A 22,391-nucleotide genomic window follows, 5' to 3' on the forward strand; every position below is an offset into this window, starting at 1 on the left:
GAGGATAATAAAACTAATTAAAGCGAAAGATAAATTTAAAGTTAAATAACTCACAAAGTATCAACCAAACTCGAGAGTGGAACCTGCATCTCTTCCCAATGGCAGCAAACGAGATCTGAGGCGATGGGGATGGAAATAGGACATTATGGGTACAGGGAGGAGCTCGAGAGCTGGAGCCAAAGTTTGGAATATGCAGCTGAGATGGATCTGAGGGTGGGATCTGACCTCATAAATTGAGAATGAATAAAAAGGACAACATCAGATCCACTGTTGTCTGGACCAGAAGGGAGTCACCACAATGATTTTGGTGGGGGAGGCGGGGTGATTCTTTAGAATACCCTGGATATCAGTGGAAATAATGTAAAAGCATACATGAACTTTCTCGTCCAAGGAAAGGAACAGGCATCTGTTTTCTTTAGCAGAATCTTGCAAGCTGATTGTTCACAGAGGAGGCACACAGGTCTACTTGAGGAACTACCCACAGATGGATCAAATCTTGGAAGATCCCCTAATCTAGTTTCCATTCAAGAGGGTCTGCCCTTGTCCTACTCAGCTTGTATGCCACATAGTTTTGCTCCTGTGAAATGAAGGATGCCTGTAGAGTGTGAAGCTAAATCCCAAACGAACATGCTTAATCTGGTTCTTCCTTGCGGATGTTTCACATTACTGTGGTATTGTCTGTAACAACTTGAAGAGGTCCAGACAACAAAGATGATCCAGAGAGTGTGGTGCCTTGAGCAGGGCAAGCATCTCTTTTATATTTATGTGCTTGCATCTGTCCTTGGTGTCCCACACACCTTGCACTTTTATCCCTCCAGAAACTGCTCCCCAAGCAAAGTCCAAGGTGTCTGTGGTGACTGACTGCTTTGCAGCAGGGAGGGAGAAGGGGACACCTGGATGTAGGAAAATTTGCGGCCTCCACCAAGTGATTTCTCTTCTGACAAACCCTGGCACACGGATTTAAAAAGACAAAGGATGTTGGTGCTGGGATGAACAAACTTCAAATACCACTGTAAACTTCTCATGTGGAGTCTTGCCAGGGTATATCATGAGAATCATAAATTCCATGAGACCCAAAATTATGAGATATTCCCTTGCAGTGACTGAATTCTGAGAAGAAAACCTTAGCAACAGATCAAGATACAGATTTATTTTTCCTGTGGAAGAAAAGTTCTTAGAACTGATGTGTCTACTGGGATTCGTATCACTTCACTGAAATACCATTTCACTGGCACCCATTTCACTGAGACCAAATCACCTAAAGTTCATTTCACCTAAAACTCATTTCACTGGCAAGTAGTACTCTAAGGCAAGTCAAAGGTATATGTCCTTTTCCCCACTGTAGTGCGATCCTGGTATTAGTATATATAGTTAGGAGGTGGGGGGGCACAGCCCCCCACATTGGGGGTGTGTGTGGGGGGGGCATAGCCCCCACTTAATTTGGTTTTCTGTTGTCTGGTTTTGTTTTACATTATTTGGTAAAACCCAACTTGGTGGGGGGTTATGCCACCCCACACCCCCCACTGTAGGGGGGTGTGCCCCCACACCCCACTCAACTATATATATTAATACCAAGATCGCACTACAGTGGGGGAAAAGGACATATACCTTTGACTTGCCTTAGAGTACTTGTCAGTGAAATGAGTTTTAGGTGAAATGAACTTTAGGTGATTTGGTCTCTGTGAAATGGGTGTCAGTGAAATGGTCTTTCATTGAAGTGATACGAATCCGTCTACTGAAACCCCAGAAACACAATCCTTTATGAAGGAGTCAGAAATGTATTTTACATGTTATCTTGGAATCTCACCAGCTAGTGTAAGAGATCTCACACTCAAGTGAGCGATCCTAGACACTTTGAAAATATACCTGAAGTCTGTATGAATATGGATGTGATAAGCATCTGTTAAATTTAGTGTCACCAAGAAACCTGAATGAGGAAGAACAGGTAACAGGTTGTGAAGTGACATCATTGTGCACTTGGGCACCATCATCAACAGGTTTAGGAAAGAAGGATCAAGAACAGGTTTCCAAGCATTTTTATTCTTTGCGCTAAAAAACAACCTTGAATAAAAAAAATATTCCCATCCTGGGAAGAAGGAAATTATACTATCACTTCACATGACAGCATGTGTTGAAGTACAGGGGGAAATAAAAGAGTCTGGTCTGATGGGTGAGGAATTACCCACTGAAAAATGAGGGATTTCCTAGAAATGCCATCTGTAACCTTGATGAATATTCTTCAGAACACATTGCTCTGAAATTATAGCTGTTAACAAAGAGAAAAATGGAGATTCAGACTTTCTGGATGGGGAAAAAGGCTGCCACATTGGGGGTGGTCTCAAACAGTGATTACAAGTTGTTGGACTGTCTTGGATTTTGTGGGGTGCATAAATTCTTTTTGGACCCCCCCCCTGCCACTTCACATCTGTCTACCAGCATTTTGTTGAGACTGTTTTTTTTTTTTTTTTTTTTTTTTTTTTTTGCCAAAACTGGATGAGGGCGAGGGGTTAGAGAATCCTTTAGAAAATTTACAAAAGAGGGCTAAAAAATCTCAAGAGATTCTCTGTATCAACTTACCCCTTTTGTCACGCTTTTTTAATAACCCCTGCAGCAAAGGAGCCAAAAACTAAATCTTTACATAATAAAGGAACATTTAAAATCAAATTTTTCACATAATCTGTTGTGAGGTTCTCAGAATATAGCCATGCAAACCTCCACAAAGGAGTACCATAGCCCTGATAGAAGTATCAACAGAGTCATACACACACTGAAAACAATGAGCAGTGGATTTGAAAGTGGGAGTAATTACATTATTTAAATCAGATTCATCCTCACAAGTAGAAACTGCAGACAAAACATTTCTCATACTTCCATAATTATTCATAATAAACTTTAACCTACAATCCGGACAATTCAAAATTCTGAAAATCAGAGCTGCAGAAGCATACTTTTTTTCTTGGCAGAAAGAATATGATTGGAATTAACCATTTAGCAGCAGGATTAACTATAGCTACAGCTGCTGGGTCAGGTTTGGGAAGAGTGTATAGAGACTTAAAAGACTGAGGAACTTTACACATTCTATCTGCCTTTTAAGGGACAGTAGGCTGACTATCAGGAAAATTGCAGGCAGTGAGACACATATCCACCAGAGCTAAAAGAACTGAAAGAATGGGGGAATGTTGTGAAAATTCCTTTTGTAACATCTCATTGCATTTTCTGAAAGACTGAGAAGCCTTGGTGTTCCTCCACTGGAAACGCATTCTGGAAATAGTCTCACAGAAAGAGAAAACGCTGCAAGGCAAATCAGAAACTGATCTCTCCTCTGAGTCTCAATCAGAAAACGGAGGAGAAAATCTGTATTTGTCCCTTCCATCTTCCTGTCCAGTTTCAGAATCTTGAATCTCTTAATGAAAAGTGGTAGCCATCGTTTTTTTTTTTTTTTTTTTTTGTTAACCAGAAACCACCTTATAAGGATAATTAATAGCCCAAGTTAAACCATGAGCCAGACCCAGAAAACAACTCCTGTCTAAGGAAATTTAAGGAGGAGTAGACAGCTCCCTATTGAAATGTCGGCATTTGTAACAAGTGCTGGCAGACTGAAAAAAAAAGTTCAAAAATCCAGGAAAAAAGTGACTGTCAAATACTGCTCTTCTCTTTTCATTATTATTTTTTTGCAGGGTGGCAAGTCCCCCTGCATTACCCAATGTGGGGGGCAAGAACCACCCAAACTTACATATACTAAATTTGAAACTGCCATACCTCAGAGAAAAGAAAATATTCCAAGAAATGGCCATCTTTGACTTAGTTCATTTTATCAGCCATTTAATCTGTGTGTGTCAAGATTTGCTTAAGTGGGTCCTGATATTTCAAATGGTTACAAGTAGTCTGTATGAAACAAGTGTAAAGTGACAGTGGTTTCAGACTATCTTCATAGGACAGATGCTGAACACCTTGAATTTTCCTTGTGAGGAACCTTTGTGGTCTCTTCACGTTATCTTAGTGAACAAATAGAACTAAAGAAAAATAAGGTTTAATGTATGAGAAAATATTGCCCACACAAAGTACAGTAAAACTGGTAAGTGGTAAAATATGAAACCTGGACTATATTTTAAAAAATACAGCATTGAAACAAAAAGTGCATTAAATATATAATTCCAGCGTATTTGCTCCTCCAGCAGTTACCTTGCGCAAGAGACAACAAAAGTGATTCATCACAGGTTAAGTAAGAATCTCCCAAACATAAAAAAAGTTTCCTTGTCTTTAAAGTCTAGTGTCATGAAGACCATCTTCTATGATAAAGGTGATCACTTCTATGAATGACCTCCACAAAACAATCATCTCTAACAACTGCCATAACAGCACCCATATTCAAATGCCTTATTTTACAAAATCCACTGAGTCTAATGTATAAGCCCACTGCCATCGGCTTATAAAGAAAAGTCCTAAATAATGCCAATTATTATTATCAGAAAACTACTGTACTAATCTCTTTTTCAAGTGTAACAGTATATTTTCCACTAAGCTGAATTCTGTGGAAAGTAACAAACATATGTCATTGCCTAAAAAGCATACATAACCACCCCCAATCCTTAAATAAATATAGAAAAAGAAAAGAAAAGGAATACAGTGAAAACCTACACAGTTTTCTTGAGTGCATTATCAAGTTAACAAAGTTGAATGAATAAATGCATTGAATGGATGCATACATTTTAAACAACCTAACATTTACGCTTTTCATTCAATGAAATGAAAATTAGATCAAAACACAGATTGCTGTGAATCAATGCCTCATCTAGTTGGATAAGGTCGTTTTCACCTCTGCTGGCACCTATTGTTTAATCCCCTCTGTCCAGGATCAAAAATTAGAAGTTATGTACCTACCATAACGTTCCATGTTAGTTGTCTTCTCTCGCCTTCTTTCTTGCTGGATGGGTTCGGAGCCGATCCTCGGCTCCGACTCGGCACTTGCTTTAGCTTGAGAACTCCTTTTACCAGCTCGAGGCAACCCTATATCCCATGATGCAAGGCGAAACTACCTCAGATCTCGTTTGGTAGCTAACCTACCCTGCTAAAGAGTAACCTAACATAATTAGGAACACAAATTCATAATAGAAGTCCCCATATGAAGGCTCAGGAGGAAACAACCTGATAGGAACTTTTCAAGATCTGTCCAGGCCAGGGGGAAGGAGGGAGGGACGCAAGAAAGAAGGCGAGAGAAGACAACTAACATGGAACGTTACGGTAGGTACATAACTTCTAAATGTTAAGTTGTCAATCTCGCCTTCATTCTTGCTGGATGGGACCGCGTCCCTAGCACCTGTATCCCGGGTGGCTCAATGGAACAGACTCTTGAGAACTGTGGAACCAAAACTGGCCCGATCTCTGGAGGCCAAGTCCAATTTGTAATGAGAGACAAAGGTATGAGGCGTGGCCCAAGTAGCTGCTGCACAAATGGTATCAATAGGTAGCCTATCCTGAAAAGCTGCAGAAGTGGATAGACTCCTGGTTGAGTGTGCTTTTGGTTTTGAAGATAGCTGTTTACCTCTGAGAGAGTACACATAGAAAATGGTGGAAGTCAACCATCTGGATAAGGTCACTTTAGAAACTGGAAGACCTATCCTGTTTTCTGCATAGGAGACAAATAATTGGTCCGATTTTCTGAATTGTTTAGTTCTATGCAAATAGTACCTGAGCTGACGATGGACATCCAAAAAATGCAGTTTCTGTTCAGCTCTGTCGGAATAGTTTGGGAAAAAGACTGGTAGATCTATAGATTGGTTAATATTGGTTTGAGACACAACCTTGGGGAGAAAGGAAGGGTTCGTTCTTAATGATACCCTGTCCTTATGAAAAACCAAATAAGGGGAACGAATGCAGAGAGCTTGAATCTCGGAAACCCTTCTTGCAGAAGTGACAGCCAGTAAAAATATAGTTTTCCAGGTCAATAACTTCAAAGAACATGAAGCAGACGGTTCAAAAGGAGGTAGTATCAAGGATGCTAACATTAAGTTTAGATCCCATTGTGGTGGAGGATGCTTTATAGGTGGTTTTAGGAGAAAAACTCCTCTTAGAAAGGCCTTGCACAATCTATGAGACATAATGTTATTGTCATGCAAGTCAACATGATACTTGGAAATAGCAGCCAGTTGTACTTTGACTGTAGATGACGAGGATCCTGAATGAAAAACCTCCGCCAGGAAATCTAAAACAGAATGTATAGGAGCAGTGAAGGGATCAATATTCTTGGAATTTGCCCAAATAGAAAAACGTCGCCACTTGCTAGCATAAACAGTCCTAGTGGACGACTTTAAAGAAGACACTAAGATGTCTCTGACAGAATCAGAAATCATCGGAAGCCTGGCTAGGGAAGGAAGTGGAGCAACCAAGCAGTGAGGTTGAGAGAATGAATGGCCCGGTGCTGCTGACCCAACTGGTGGATCAAAAGATCCGGAACTGGGTCCAGATGCCAGGGCTGCACCAGAAGGTGACGATGCAGAGACGGAAACCAAATTTGTCGAGGCCAATATGGGGCAATGAGGATCAACTTGGCTCTCAAAACGGTGGCTTTCTGAATGACTTGTGGAATCAAGGGAAAGGGAGAAAAAGCGTATAGAAGTCCCCGGGGCCAATCCTGGGTTAAAGAGTCTCTCAAGGGTTGGCCTGGTAGGGGAAAAGAGAGTGAAGAAATCGAGGCACTTGTTGTTTTGAGGAGTAGCAAAAAGATCGCAACAAGGAGTGCCCCACTTCAGAAATATCTGATCCACTACAGATTGATTGAGAGACCACTCGTGAGGCATCAGAATGGATCTGCTCAGCCTGTCCGCCAATAGGTTGGACCTGCCGGGGATGTGCGTTGCTATCAGAAACCGATGAGAGGAGATCGCCCATTGCCAAAGTCTGAGAGCTTCTCGACATAACGGATAGGACCTGGTCCCGCCCTGTTTGTTGATGTACCAGACCACGGACATGTTGTCCGTTTGTACTGCAATAGTCCCCGTGGGAAGAAAGTCGCTGAGGGCTTGCAATGTTAAAAGCACTGCTCTCATCTCCAGGACATTTATGTGCAGATGGTATTCTATGGGTTGCCACGTCCCGTGGACCATCCTGCCCTGATAATGCCCCCCCCAACCCGATCAGAGAGGCATCCATAGTGACTGTGGCAACTGGAGGAGGGGGAATAAAAGGTCGGCCTTGATGAAGAAGAGGGGAAGATATCCACCAATTTAGATGAGCTCTGCATGACTGTGTGACTAAGATTTCGTGCCTCATCGGAAGACTGTGGTACGACCACTGTGTGAATAGCATCCACTGCAGAAGACACATGTGGAAGCGAGCCAGTGGTAGAAGAACAATGGCCGCAGCCATAAGACCTAGAACCTTCAGTATAAATCTGGCTTTGATCTTGTTGCTCTGCAATAGAATCCGAACAAATTTTTGGATGTCCAGGATTCTTTGATCTCTTAGTTTGGCTAACATTTTGACGGTGTTTAATTCTGCGCCTATAAAGGTGATAGATTGGCAAGGCAGCAGAGAAGATTTTTCGAAATTTACTGAAATTCCCAAACTCCTGCAAAGCTGTAGAGTGTAGTCTCTGGACTGAAGAAGCTGACACTTGGTGATGGCGGAGAGGAGCCAGTTGTCCAAGTAGGGAAATGCCTGGAATCCTTGACGTCTCAGATGAGCTGTGACCACTGCCATGCATTTGGTAAACACTCTGGGGGCTGAAGTGAGGCCAAAGGGCAGTGCTCTGAATTGGTAATGACTGGTCCCTAGCCGAAAGCGGAGAAACCTTCTGGAGCGTCTGTGAATCTTTATGTGATAGTACGCATCCTGAAGGTCTATAGAGCACATCCAGTTGTCCTTGCCCAGAAAGGGCAGAATGGACTGAAGCGTGACCATCCGGAATCTTGCCTTCTTGACAAATCTGTTTAGATTGCTCAGGTCTAATATTGGTCTCCAATCTCCCGTCCTTTTGGGGACCAAAAAGAATCTCGAGTAGACGCCGGATCCTACCTGGTCTGCCGGTACAGTCTGGACGGCTCTTTTTTCTACGAGCTTTGAAACCTCCTGTTCTGCCAAATCCCTTTGACCGGGTGAGATGTCTGGAAGGGATTGTAGAGGTACGGGAAACCTTTCGAAGGGGATTTTGTAACCCTCGGATATGATCGACTGTACCCACATCTCTTGAGATAGGGATTGCCAAGCTACTGGGTACAGCGAAATCCTTCCCCCGACTGCCTCCAAGGGTGGACAGTCGGGCAACACCTCAGGGATGCTGAAAGGGCTTCTCAGGAAGAGACTCCCTGTTGCCCTGGTTCTGAGGACCGCCGCTGCCTCTAGGGCGGCGTATTATTGTTACCCCTCTGCCTCTGGGGTAAACTGACCACGTCGTCCGTGTAGCTCCTTGGGCTTTACGGAACCACATCTTCCCCTTCTGACCCTTGGGATATGGTCTAGAAGGAGTGGAAAACTGGACTCCAACGGCAGAAAGAGTTTTACCGTCCTGCTCACACGTGGTCAAGGTATCCTTCACCTGAGGTCCGAACAAAGCCGAACCATCAAAGGGGGTATTAGTGAAGGACGCCTTAAAGGGGTCCGCAAAATTACAAAGCCGCATCCAGGCTTGGCGTCTAAGAGCAACTCCTGTGCCTGCGGCCCTGCTCGCTCCATCGGCCGCATAGGATATGAGCCGCATGGAGGAGTTAGATATGGAATTCAGGATTGCAAGCTGCGAGGCAATCTTTTCTTGAGCCCCAGCAGCAGAAGGATCCTGGACTACTTCACCCAGTTCTTTGAGAATATCTCGTTGAAGCCTGGTGAAGTGACAAAGGTAGTTCAGCGAACGCATAGCAAAGGTCGCTGAAGAAAACATCCGCTTTCCATACCTGTCCATGGTCCTAGAATCCTTGTTAGGAGGATGGACAGGTACTGAAGGATCCGCCAGTTCCTTCTTAGTGGCCGCCGCCACCACCATAGCATCCACAGAGACACCCTTGGAAAGGAACTGTTTGTCCGTACGGGCCGTGATGAATTTGGATGGTCTCCTGGGGACAGGTTCCACAGAATCTGGAGCCGCCCACGCCTTCCGAGCCACTACCTGCATAAGTGGGTCGAAAGGCGGAGACACCCAGGAGGTGGAGGGTCGGGATCCAAAAGCCTCCAGGTATACCGACTCATCCTCGGAGGGATCAATGGCTGGCCGATTCCCCCTCTGTCTGAGGAGCTCAAGGATGTCTGAAAAAGAGACATCCTCAGAGGGGGATCGTGGGGAACCCTCCGACTCATCTAAGTCGGTATCCGATGTAGTAGACTCGGGGGAGTCTGTGTGTTTCCTCTTACACGTCCTCTTCCGAGGGGGTTCACCTGCAGGATCAGGAGAAACTTCGGAAGAGGAGGAAATTCCCAATGGGGAAACCTGGGGCGATGGATCCCTGGGCCTGAAAGCAAGAGGCTGGCAAGAGGCGTCTGCAGGCACTGATGAGGGAGGAGCTAGAGGGATGGACCGTTGACCAGGCTCAGAGGCCAGGACACTCCTCATCACCTCAAAGGCTCCCCTCCCCGGGAGGCCGGAAAATCCCTGCTCGAGGAAACAGGAACTCCGGCTCCACTGAGAGGGAAGGCTCCGAGGCGATGTCGGCGCCGAGCTTACCAAAGCGAAGCCCGAGAGGGAGAGCGGGGTCGGACAAGGGTCCGATGCCACTAGCCCCCTCGGAGCCGACAAGGGAAACCCGACGACCGGATCCCTCCAAGGAAGGTATCAAGGAGGAGATTGGAGCCGAGGACGACGGAGCCGAAGGATGTATCGGCTCCGGCACCGAAACAGTCGCTGTCCCGAGAAGCTCCGGTTCCGAACTCTGGTGTGGAGTCGGAGGAGGAAGTTCAAGGGGTGAGGCTATAGCCGAAGTCTGTTGAGACGGGCTATGGAGTATTTGGGCCAGTGCCTGAGACTTCAATAGCCTGCTTACCACCCTCTCCAAATCGTGGTCAGACAGCCTGGAAGATCTCGAAGATCGGCTCCGATGGCTCCGCTCTGACAAAAGAGGAGACCCCGGAGCCGAGTGGATACTCAGTAACGAAGGGGACCGAGATCTCTTTCGGGACGAAGCCATCGGAGCCGAAGTCCCCTGAACTCCAGATGGAGCCGAAGGTTTCTCGGCTCCGATGCTGGATAAGGTGTCGGCTCCAGCCGGAGCCGACAAGGCTACAGTAGACAAGGTATCGGAACCAGCCGGCACCGAACCCACTACTTTTAAGGTAGATACATCGGTTCCAGCCGGAGCCGATCTCGGCTCCGACGGAGCCGGAGCCACCGGAGGAGGCTTGGATGCTGAAGCCTGAGCCTTCGGTGGCTTAGAAGGTTTCCCAGACCCTGCTTTAGAGGGAGAACCTTCTGGCTTAAGTAAGCCACGGAGGATAAGCTTATTCCTCCTTTCCTGCAGGACTCTCTGGCTAAAAGAGTGACACAAAGCACAGGAGTCCTGCAGGTGCAAAGGCCCCAGGCAATAAACACAAGAAGTGTGACCGTCTGTCAGAGACATTTTCTGACAGCACGAGTCACACTTCTTGAAGCCTGAGACCTTGCCTTCCCTAGACATAACCTAGGATGAAGTAACACACACAAACCCCAACAAACAAACAAATTAATCCCCTAACACACAACACACAGGAAGGGATTAACCAATGGGGGTTTTAGGCCTAACTAAAAACTTTTCACTAAGGGTTATAACAAGATTAAAAAGTTTGAAAAACAAGGGAATAGGGTGGGCTGTAACTCACTACAGACTATAAATGAGGATACAAGGGGAAATAAAACCCTAACTAAGCTTCTCTTTTCTTTAACAAGAAATTCACTTACCTCTGCTGGTAAAGGAGACCTCTTTCGCTAAGCGGCAAACGAGATCTGAGGTAGTTCCGCCTTGCATCATGGGATATAGGGTTGCCTCGAGCTGGTAAAAGGAGTTCTCAAGCTAAAGCAAGTGCCGAGTCGGAGCCGAGGATCGGCTCCGAACCCATCCAGCAAGAATGAAGGCGAGATTGACAACTTAACATTGCTTAACACATCAGCAAGGATGATGGATACAAGCTTAGCATAATGTATATATGCAAGCTGATTAAGTCAATCTCCTCTTACCACAAACTGTGTCAGTGAGCTGACCAGACTATGTAACTATTTTTAAAGTTTTAGTCACCGTTTTATTTCATATGATAAACTTGAAGAAATTGAATTTTGAATGGAGACTAAAATTTGCTGAACACACACACACATATATATATATATATATATATATATATATATATATATATATATATATATATCTAGAATGGGGGTGCCTTCGTTGAAGGTTGGGCGTCTCGGCACCCATAAAAAATCTACTGCCAATCATTAGCGGACCGGAGTTCCGCTGTGGCGACCCCTAACCAGGAAAAGCCGAAAGAAAAACAACAACAACCGGAGTAGATGCATGTTTAGTGTTCTGTTTCTTTTTCACATGAAAAATTGGGCCAATTGTGTTACATTCAAGCTAACAGTGCCATTTTTGTATACTTTCAGTTAACACCCAGAGCTTTTTATAGTGTCCAGACCTTTCTTAGATCTGACTTTTTCACTAAAGGACAGGATTAAAAACAGCAAGGATTTATTAACAAAATGACATTAAAATTGTTAATCTAGGATGTCCTGCAGTAGAAAAATAAGAATTTATATACTTACCATAGCGTTCCATGTTTGTAGTCCATCTCGCCTACATTCTTGCTGGATGGGTTTGGAGCCGAACCTCGGCTCTGACTTGGCCGATACTAAAGCTCGGGAGCTTTTACTGGTTCAAGGCTATCCCCTATCCCATGGTGCACCACGGCAATTCCCCACACCTTGTTTGCAAGAAAGTAACTAAATACATAATAGTAGTTATACTATCAATAACTATGTACATATAAACAAAAGGATTCTGTTTTACTATCCATGGCATAAGGACAGAACTCTATAACAAGGTCAGACAGCATAATGGATAGTCCACCAGTTCCTCCAGGATACAGGAAGGGGGAAGGAGGGTGGGACGCAAGAATGTAGGCGAGAGGGACTACAAACATGGAATGTTATGGTAAGTACATAACATATTAATGTTATGTAGTCCTACCTCGCCGTAACTCTTGCTGGATGGGACAGCGTTCCCAGCACCTTTATCCTGGATGGCTCAAGCAAAGAGACTCTTTAGCACAGTGGACCCAAAGGATGACCTGTCCCGGGAGGCCAAATCTAATTTATAATGAGTGACAAAAGTATGAGGTCTTGCCCATGTAGCTGCTGCACAAATGGTATCAATTGGAAGTTTGGATTTGAAGGCATATGAAGCTGATACTGCTCTAGTTGAATGGCCTCTTACCTTAGCAGGCAAATGTTTCCCAACACTTTTGTAAAAAAATGAAATGCAGTCTGAAAGCCATTCAGACAGATTTACTTTGGAAACGGGCAAGCCCTTGTTTTCCTCTGAGAAGGAAACAAACAATTGATCCGATTTCCTGAAATCTTTAGTCCTGTGCATGTAAAATCGGAGAATTCTATGGACATCTAATTGATGCAGTCTGTATTCTGATTTATTACTATAATTGGGGAAGAATACTGGTAATTCAATAGTTGTGTTTAGATTATGTTCTGAGCATACCTTATGGAGGAAAGAAGGATTAGTTCTTAGGGAAACTCTGTACTTATGGAAAATAATACATGGAGGTCGAATGGTCAGAGCTCGCAATTCTGAAACCCTCATAGCAGATGTTATAGCTGCTAAGAACAATGTCTTCCAAGACAACAATTTCAAGTCAGATGAAGAAGACGGTTTGAATGGTGGAGAAAACAATGAGGTCAGAACTAAGTTTAAATCCCAGGCCTCCTGAGGTTGCCTGATTGGAGGTCTGAGAAGGAGGACTCCTTTCAAAAAGGTTTTGCATAAAGAGTGGGACATAACAGAATTTCCCATTTTCCCAAAATGATAATGTGAGATGGCAGCCAAATGAACTCTAATAGAAGCAGCTGCAGCTCCTTGTTGAAAAACAGATGCGAGGAAGGATAGGACAGACTCTATGGGAGCTGAGTAGGGATCTATGCCTTGTTTTTCCGCTGAAATGGAAAACCTTTTCCATTTGCTGGAGTATAATTTTCTGGCGGAAGGTTTGTGGGAAGAAATGAGAATGTGTTTAACAGTAGGATAAAGGGATATACACCTGGCTATTCTTGGAACTGGAGCAGCCATGCTGTCAATTTCAGGGTTTGGATGGTAGGATGGAACTGTCCCGATTGGTAAATCAGGAGGTCTGGAGATGGTTCCATAATCCATGGTTCCTCCAACAGATAAGGCCACAGGAAGGGGAACCCGACTTGGCAAGGCCAGTAAGGAGCAATGAGGATTAGGGTACTCAACAACAGTTTTGCTTTCTGAATCACTTTGGGTATGAGGGGAAAGGGTGGAAAAGCGTAAAGAAGTCACAGAGGCCAATTGTGGACCAGAGCATCCCTGGGTGACATCCCCGGATGGGGAATGACGGCAAAGTAGTTGCTGCATTTGGCATTCATGTTTGTGGCAAATAGATCGCAGCAAGGGTGGCCCCATTTGCAGAAAATCTCTTCTGCAGCTTCTGTTTTCAGCGATCACTCGTGAGGTATCAGAATTCCTCGACTCAGTTTGTCTGCTAAGCACAATGGACTTCCCCGGAATGTGCGTTGCTACCAGAAAAAGTTGAGAGTCCATCGCCCATTTCCATACTCTTTGTGCCTCCCGACAAAGTGGGTAAGACTTACCCCCCCCCCCCTGCTTGTTTATATACCACACTACAGACATGTTGTCTGATTGAACTGCAATTGTCCTGGTGGGAAGAGAACTGTGAAGTGCTTGCAACGCGTATAGCACTGCTCTCATCTCCAGAACATTTATGTGCAAGTGGTTCTCGTGATTCTGCCAGATATCTTGGACCATCATTCCCAGATAATGTCCCCTCCCCACCTTATCTGGGAAGCGTCCGTGGTCAAGATTGCCTTTTGTTGACGGAGAACAAGGGAACGACCTAGATAAAGCTGATCTGTATGTAACCACCATGTTAGATCCTTCTTGCAGGAGTTTGTAATGTGTATTTGGTGGGACAAGGGTAGATCCTGCATTGACCACTGGGCAAATAGTAGCCACTGAAGCACTCTCATGTGTAGACGGGCTAGGGGAACTACCAGAATGGTGGACGCCATAGTACCTAGAACTTGAAGAACTATCCTGGCCTGTACTATGTCTTTGGTCAGCAAGAGTCTGACTTGGTTATGTAACGATTCTATCCTTTCTGGTGTCGGTTTCGCTGTCATGGTGGTTGAGTCTAGGACTGAGATTAAGACGACAATATGCTGCGATGGAGATGAAGCAGATTTTTAAAAATTTACTGTAATTCCTAATCTGGCGCACAAGGATGGAGTCTCTTCCCTGGCTCGGATTAGTTGGTGCTTGGTGGTAACAGTGAGGAGCCAGTCGTCTAAGTACAAAAACACCCGGAACCCCCCGACGTCTCAGGTGAGCCGTGACCACCGCCATAAATTTGGTGAACACTATTGAAAATGACTAGCTCCCAGTCGAAAGCGTAGATGTCTTCTGGAGTGCCTTTCCATTTTGATATGGTAGTACATGTCCTGAAGATCTATGGAGCACATCCAATTGTCTTTTCTGATAAACTGAAAAAATTGACTGCAGAGTGATCATACGGAACTTCGATTTTTTTTACAGACTTGTTCCGCTTGCTGAGATTTGGAATTGATCTCCAGTCCCCGGTCTTTTTTGGAACTAAAAAGAATTGTGAGTAAGTTCCGGATCCTATTTGCTCTGTGGGGACTTCTTGGATGACTTTTTTTTGAAGCAATGAGATAACCTCTAATGTTGCACGGTCTATTTGATCGGGTGGTACATCTGGTAAAGATCGATTTGTAGGGAGATTGGAAACAAAAGGAATGAGGTAACCTCTGGAAATTATACTTTGTAGCCATCGATCTTGAGAAATTTGTAGCCAGGCGCTTGGGTACAGTAACAGACGACCCTCGATTTCCTCCACAGACGGACAGTTGGGCAAACCTTCAGGGGCAATGAAAGGGTCGATCAGAGAAAGCATCTCTATCACCCTGGTGTTGCGGACCCCCTCTGCCGCGAGAGCGGCACCTTCCATTATAACCTCCCCCTCTACCTCTAGGGGAGGGTTGACCCTGTGCTTGAGGGAAACATTTTTGGGATTTAAGGAACCACATTTTCCCTCCTGTTTGACCCCTGGGATAGGGTCTGGAAGGAAGGGAGAAATGGACTCCATCAGCAGATATGGTTTTCCCTTCCTGCTCGCACCTGGTGAAAGTCTCTTTTACCTGAGGTCCAAAAAGAGTTGAACCATCAAAGGGGACGTTGCTAAAGGAAGACTTGAAGGACTCTGTAAAATTGCATAGACGCATCCAGGAATGTCTCCTAAGAGAGATCCCTGATGTGGCCGCCCTGCTCACTCCATCAGCTGCGTAAGAAATCAGCCTCATGGAGGAGTTAGCAACAGAGGTAAGGGTAGAGAGCTGTGAAAATACCTTGTCAGCAGATCCCGAAGCTACTGAACCCTGAAGGGTATCTCCCAACTCCTTTAGGAGATCCCTTTGTAGCCTAGTAAAATGGGACAGGTAGTTCAGCGATCGTAAGGTAAAAGCCGCTAAAGAAAAAGTACGCTTTCCATATCTATCCATCATCCTAGATTCTTTATTTGGAGGATGGATATTTGAGAATGTCTCAGCTAACTCCTTCTTTGTGGCTGCTGCTACCACCATAACATCCACAGGTACTCCCCTTGGTTAGAAAGGTTTTCTCTTCTGGAGCAGTAATAAATTTATTAGGCCTCCTCGGGACAGGCTCCGCTATGTCCGGGAAGGTCCAAGCTTCCCGGGATAGGACTCCTAACAGTTGGTCATATGGGGATGTTACCCAGGAGGTGGAAGGTTGAGAACCAAAAACCTCAAGGTACACTGATTAGTCCTCAGTAGGGTTACAGGTCTTCCAATCATCCCTCTAAGGATTTCTAAGATGTCCGCTAAAGAGACATACTCAGAGTGGGATCTTGGGGACCCTTCTGACTCATCCAAATCATTGTCAGAAGTGACAGGCTCGAGTGAGTCAATATGCTTCCTCTTACAAACTCTCTTCCTAGGGACCTCTCCAGTGGGGTAATCTGGGGAGGTTTTGGAAGAGGGGGACACCTCCTATGGGGGCTCCTTGAGGCTCTGGTTCCCTATGCTTAGGGGCAGGCGGGGGAGATGAGGCTGCTACCAGCTGCTGGAGGGATGTCGGGTCCAATGGCAGGGCTTTAGCACTTGACAAAGCTCTCTCTATCACCTAGAAAGCCTTACCACCCCGCTCTGAAGAAGACCTCCGCTCCTAGGAAACGGAAGGTCGACTCCGAACAGGAGGAGCAGGCTCCGAAGTGGAGGTGGGAGCAGAGCTCACGCGAGCCGAAGCACCGAGAGGGAGGGTCGGATCTGAAGAAAAACGGGGTGACTAACCCTTCCAGAGTCGACCGGAAAGCGTTGGCTCCAAGACCTCTCTGCTCCAGACTGAGCCGATGAAGTTACAAGTTACTGGTTCCGAGGAAGCAGGGAGAGTTCTCAGAACCAAGGGTTCCAGCACTATATGACCCAAAACATTAGAGTCTGAAAGTGAGGCAGTCAGAGGAGGAACAGAAGACTGAGGATGGGATGGATCCAAAACCTTTGGGTCCAGAGAAGCTAAAATTTTTGCCAGCGCCGGGTCACAGAGCAGCCTCTTCATTTTTGTGGCTGGATGAAGGACTGAACATGTAACCAGTAGTCCATTCCATGGCAAGCCCAAAAATGGAATGGTGCCTCTTTCCCAGGGAGAACAAGCAGCAAATGCCATTAAAACTACCGGTCCACAAAAGTTACTTTTTTAACAGAAAAAAAAAAACAAAGTAAAAAAAAACTTCCTAACACTATGCAGCCCTACCAAAGAAAAATAAACACGATTTCTCCACAGAAAATATGTTTTTGGTTAGTTAAATACTACTTTTAAACTGACAGAAAAAAACGAGTGTTCCATTTAAAAGTACATTAGAGTCTCAAGACGGTCTATTAAAACACAACACTCTTAGCTTTAAAATAAATTTCCTGAAGAAGAAACTAATAAAGCATCAAAAAATTTATGAAAATGGAATTGTTTTTCCCCAGAGGGAACTTATCTACCTAGCAAAAGAAAGCACTGGCTGACCATAGATCCGCAAAAGCCTCAGAGGAGTGTACTCTTCAGTGGCAGTAAAACTCTGAAAGGCTTCATACACAAACTTGTCGTTTAGTTAGTTCAGCTCGAGTTGCTTGCAGTTCTGGTGCATGAAAGGTGACCTGAAGTTTTGGAAGCTGGCCGGTCGTTATATCCTTGGCAGGATATTACGCATACAGCTAAGGCTACTGCAGCAATGATCAATATGATGAACATCATTTAAGAATATAGGGTATGATGGACAATACAGATATATATATATATATATATAATGGTTTCTTAAGGATGACATTAAGAAAAACATGACCTTTGACAGGTAGTCACTCATTGAGAAATCTTGACCAATAAAAACACATTTCTGCCCATGAAATGTTACAGATGTATAATTAATTTAGTATATGGCCTACAGTGGGTGGGACACTACCTCATTGGCTGTGTTCGTAGAGCTGTCTTTAGATCTTCCACTGTTTTATTTCTCATTTGCATGTCTTCTTCATCAAAAGCAAAGACAGTCTGCATCTAACAATAAAAAGTAAAAAAAAACAGTTACTGACTTATCACAGTCATTTTTCTTATTTAAACTTTCATATGTAGTATATTAACATTTTATGAAGCAGTACCGCAAAATTATCTTACATTCCAAGTATAATGTGGAGTGTACTCCAGGCATTTTCCTTAAGGTTTCACTAAGCCTAAATTATTATGATTATTATTATTATTATTTTATTAAACAAAACTGCTCACAAAACTTCCTAAGATTTCTAATAACCCTTAAAATTTTTTTGAGTAAAACCACACATACAAACTTCGATTCCACTATAACAATCCCCTGACCAAATGCAAAGCAAGGGTAAAGCATGTCCATTATGGGAAACATCAATTTGCCAAGTGAATTCTGACTGTCACTTTTTTTGTGGCTATTAGGAGTCCTGGGGCAGGTAGCAACTGTGTGCAATTTTGTATATGTGTGTGTGTGTGTGTGTGTGTGTGTGTGTGTGTGCATTAAACATTCAGTGCACATAACTCCTTTAAACCACATAAAAAAACAACACAATACTATATATGTGATATTGTGCCTTCCATTGTACAGAAACTAGTGAATGCTTACAGAATCACTGAAAATATACATTGTAGTTTCAGATTTATTAATGTTATTAACTTTTCTGACGTGCTTGATTCTGCTTTAACTGGTAAAGTTAATGCAGCCTGTGCGAAAACATCAATTTTCTTTTATTTAACAGCTGTGTTTTGCATTTACATGTGATTTGAAGTCTGAAACTGAAATGTCTTGTCATGATTGAGTGACTCCAATCATTAATGACTTGCTAGAAGACCACAAACTTGCGAAGAACAAAACAAAAATATGAGGCAAAATCAAAGACATTTTACAAAGTTAGGGACAACTGAGAGCTACAGTTGGCAATACATTCTTTCTCCCTTCCCTTCAAAGAAATACTTTTATTGTTATTCATTTAATTCTTAAGTAAGCTGACTACAAACAAATGCCTGACTTCATAGGTTTCCAGGAGCATTGCCTGGTTAAATGACATGTTTAGAATCACCAAAACCTGAAAGTGGAGACAAAGGGGATCAAAGCAAAGGCTACAAGATAAAACTTACTGGAAGCTCACATACCTAATGTTCTGTGCTAATACTGTTTCCTGTTAATTAGTCCTGGGTTGTAATATATGTGCCTAGTAACTGCTGGAGGACTTGAGAAGAATGTAGCATTTCAACAACAGTAGTATATTTTTTCCATAGGGTTCATAGGTGTGTACTAGGTTAATGGCCCTGGAGCCTTTACAAGCATAGCCCACAGGATTACTCTGGCATCATACCACTCTACCTTAGTTCTCAGTGCCTCTGTTGAGTAAAACCACTGGAGTGATCCCTGGGGTGAATTTTCTATTTCCCATCCACTCATCAATATTTCTCTTGAAGAGGGCCAGTGAGGTGCTCTGCTTGACATGTATAGGAAGTCCATTCCATAGCATGGGCAGTCTCTGGGTTATGAACCTCTCCCTCCAGCATGTTCTGTTGATTGCGGTAATGAGGTTCAGGTCTCTAGAGCGTGTGGTGCGGAGGGATTGGGATTTCTTTAGATGTACCATTTCTAACAGAGCTGGGTCAGACATGGCTTTGTAAGTCAAGCAAAGATAGTCTCTAAGTAGGCGATATGCGAAAGAGAATAGTTGGAGTTTTTTAAGTTTGTCCATATAGGACAAATGTTTAAGGCCTAGGATCCTCTTTGTGAGATACTTTTGCGGCCTCTCCAGTTGTAGCAGGTGTTACTTGCCAAACAGGGGATTGTACTCAATGATTGGCCTAATGAGGGAAGAGTAGAGGGAGACAATGACCTTATCTTATTATGAGGGCACCTGCAATCAGTGAAACTTTAAGATACATCCTTTTTTTAGGCTTCTCTACCAATTAATTGTTCTTAAACATTTAAGTTCCCCTAATTAGGACACAAGTCTCTCCTGGTCTGCACACTTCAGCTCTGTACCAGGGCTTTCACCCCACCTGGGATTCATAGTTCTTTGCAATAACAGATGCAGTTCAGATCTCCCTAATTTAGTTACATTTGACACATTTAAGGAACAAATCTTCTGGGTCTATACTTACATTATTTATTATACGTTAAAACTACCACAAGAGTTACCTATCGTGTTTGTGACCTAATCGTGGCATTCATGGCTGTTACAAGTGACAGTGCTTGAACACTAGTATTCTCTTTAGTAAAAGTGAAAATCTAAACACCTTCATTAACGTCATGCTTACAGCAATTATCTTGAATCCCGGTGAAGGGATCACAGAGTTAGCTCATTTCACTATGCCAAAGGTACAGACCTAAAACCGGGTCTACTTTCACTTCAAAATCCACAGTGTTAGTATTAGTCCCCAATTCCTCACCCAGTGGATCATCTTGGTTCACCTGTACATCAGAACCACCAAGTAATCTAATAAATCTCCATGGCTACCAGCAGCTAGTCCAAATTCCAACTAGGTGTGATAAAAAATCTAAAAGGGAATCCATCCTTGACTGGGTCCTAACTAGCAACCCCACATTGTACCCTTACACAGGCAGTCTCCCAGACACCTTAAGTGACCACAACATAATATACTTTATACGTAGTAGAACAAGCATATGCAAAACCACTAACTATATATCCACTAGAAACACAAAAAAATTCTCTCCTGAGGTCCTCAACACTTTACTGTGTAACTGTGACTGGACCCCCCTAAAAACCCTCTCACTTGACCAGGCTGTAGCATATTTCAACAAAACATTTCTACAACACCTAGACACTGTCGCTCCATTGCGCAAAATCAAGGTTAGAACCTCTACAAACCCCTGGCTCAGTAAAGAAACCAAACAAATCCTCAAGTCCAGAGACACTGCCTGGTGTTACTATCAAAAACAAAGAAACACAAAGCCTAACTAAATACCAAGAACTGCGCAACCGTGCAAAAAATGCATTAGGCTGGACAAAAATCCTACTATACAACATTACAAACTAAATACCAACACAACCCATAAAATTTTGGCAAAATGTAAACCAGCTACTAAAATCCACCCAAAAGGCTACCCCAAACCAACCACCCCTGACACTAAAGTTCCCATCGAAACACAATTCAACTCCCACTTTGTGAACTCAATTCTATCCTTAGTATCACAGGACAGTTCCTTCCTCACTATCCCCCCCAACACAAATAACTCTAATACTAGCTTTACCCTCAAAACAGTTTCCACCACTTCAATCAAAAGCATGCTCTCCAAACTAAAAACCTCATCAACAGCAGCCGACCTACTCCCCAGCTATTTCTTGAATCTTACAGCAGATGCTATTGCTATCCCAGTCTCCACTCTCATAAACAGATCAATTGTTGAAAACTATGTGCCCAAACTCTGGAAAATATCCTATGTTACACCCATACATAAAGGCGGGACCTCCACTGAACTTAATAACTACAGACCCATTGCTTTACTCTCCCCCCTGGCCAAAATCCTAGAAAAATGCATCCATACCCAGATGCTAAACTATCTCCTACACTGCAACATCCTGTCACCTACTCAGCATGGTTTCAAACCTGCCCATAGTACCACTACAGCTCTCCTCTGCTTCACAGACACAGTAAACCGTCTCAAAAATGAAGGCCTGCAAGTGTCAACTCTTTTTTTTTATATGTCCAAAGCATTTGACACAGTCTCACACCAAATCCTGCTAAACAAACTAAACCAATATCATCTATCTAATTCCACTCTTACCTGGTTCTAAAGCTACTTAACTGACAGGTACCAAGCTGTGAAATGGGAAAATTCTCTCTCTCCTCAGCTGCCCATAACTATAGGAGTCCCATAGGGTTCTATCTTAGGACCACTACTATTCACAGTCTTCACAAATGACCTCCACACCTCCACACAGCATGCATCTATAATTCAGTATGCAGATGACACTACCTTAATCTGTGCTGCACAAAACATTCCCACCCTCCTGCAAACAACTCAACTAGCATTCTCTGACGTTGAAAACTACCTTACCAAATCCCAACTTATCCTCAATCCAAAGAAAACTCAGCTTATGATTATAACCAGTTCTAACAAAAACACTAACAGTCAATTCACTATCTACTCCACAAATGCTACTCCAATTGCTCCAGTGGCACAGGCTAAGCTATTGGGAATAACCATAGACTCCCACCTAAAATTTGATAGTCATCTGAACTTAACTATTAAAAAGTACATGCCAAACTGGGGTCACTCTACCGTATCAAACCATTTCTTACCAACAACACAAGATCAGCCATTGCTCGCTCCCAACTTCTATCCACCCTACTCTATGCATCTCCCATTCTGACTAATCTCAACAAAACTGAACTAAGCAAAATGGAAGCTTGCTATAACAGAATTGCCCGTTTGCTGCAAATTGCTCATATAGAACTCATCACTGTACTGCTTTGAGACAGCTCCACTGGCTTGAACTGCCCAACCTCCTAACCTACAATCAGCTCTGCCTCTGTCATTCTATCTATTACCTCCCCAATAAGTGTCCTGCCCTCAAAAACCTAGTACAACATCACTCAGCCAAAAGGCCTCTTAGATCATCAAGCAAACTA

The 22,391-nt window shown here is 43.6% G+C and overlaps 1 protein-coding gene across 3 annotated transcripts in view; it reads right to left on the reverse strand.

The window, feature by feature from the left end:
* Positions 1–22,391, reverse strand: part of DAAM2 (dishevelled associated activator of morphogenesis 2) — a 3,932,565-nt gene that overhangs the window by 2,788,790 nt on the left and 1,121,384 nt on the right. For all 3 annotated transcript variants that reach the window (XM_044084849.1, XM_044084851.1, XM_044084855.1), the window contains exon 5: positions 17,698–17,792. In XM_044084849.1, coding sequence (XP_043940784.1) covers positions 17,698–17,792 — 95 coding nt within the window. The remainder of the gene's footprint in view (positions 1–17,697; positions 17,793–22,391) is intronic.

This window comes from Protopterus annectens, chromosome 1.part1 (assembly GCF_019279795.1).
Source record: "Protopterus annectens isolate FY-2018-M chromosome 1.part1, PAN1.0, whole genome shotgun sequence".
Classification (NCBI taxonomy): domain Eukaryota; kingdom Metazoa; phylum Chordata; order Ceratodontiformes; family Protopteridae; genus Protopterus; species Protopterus annectens.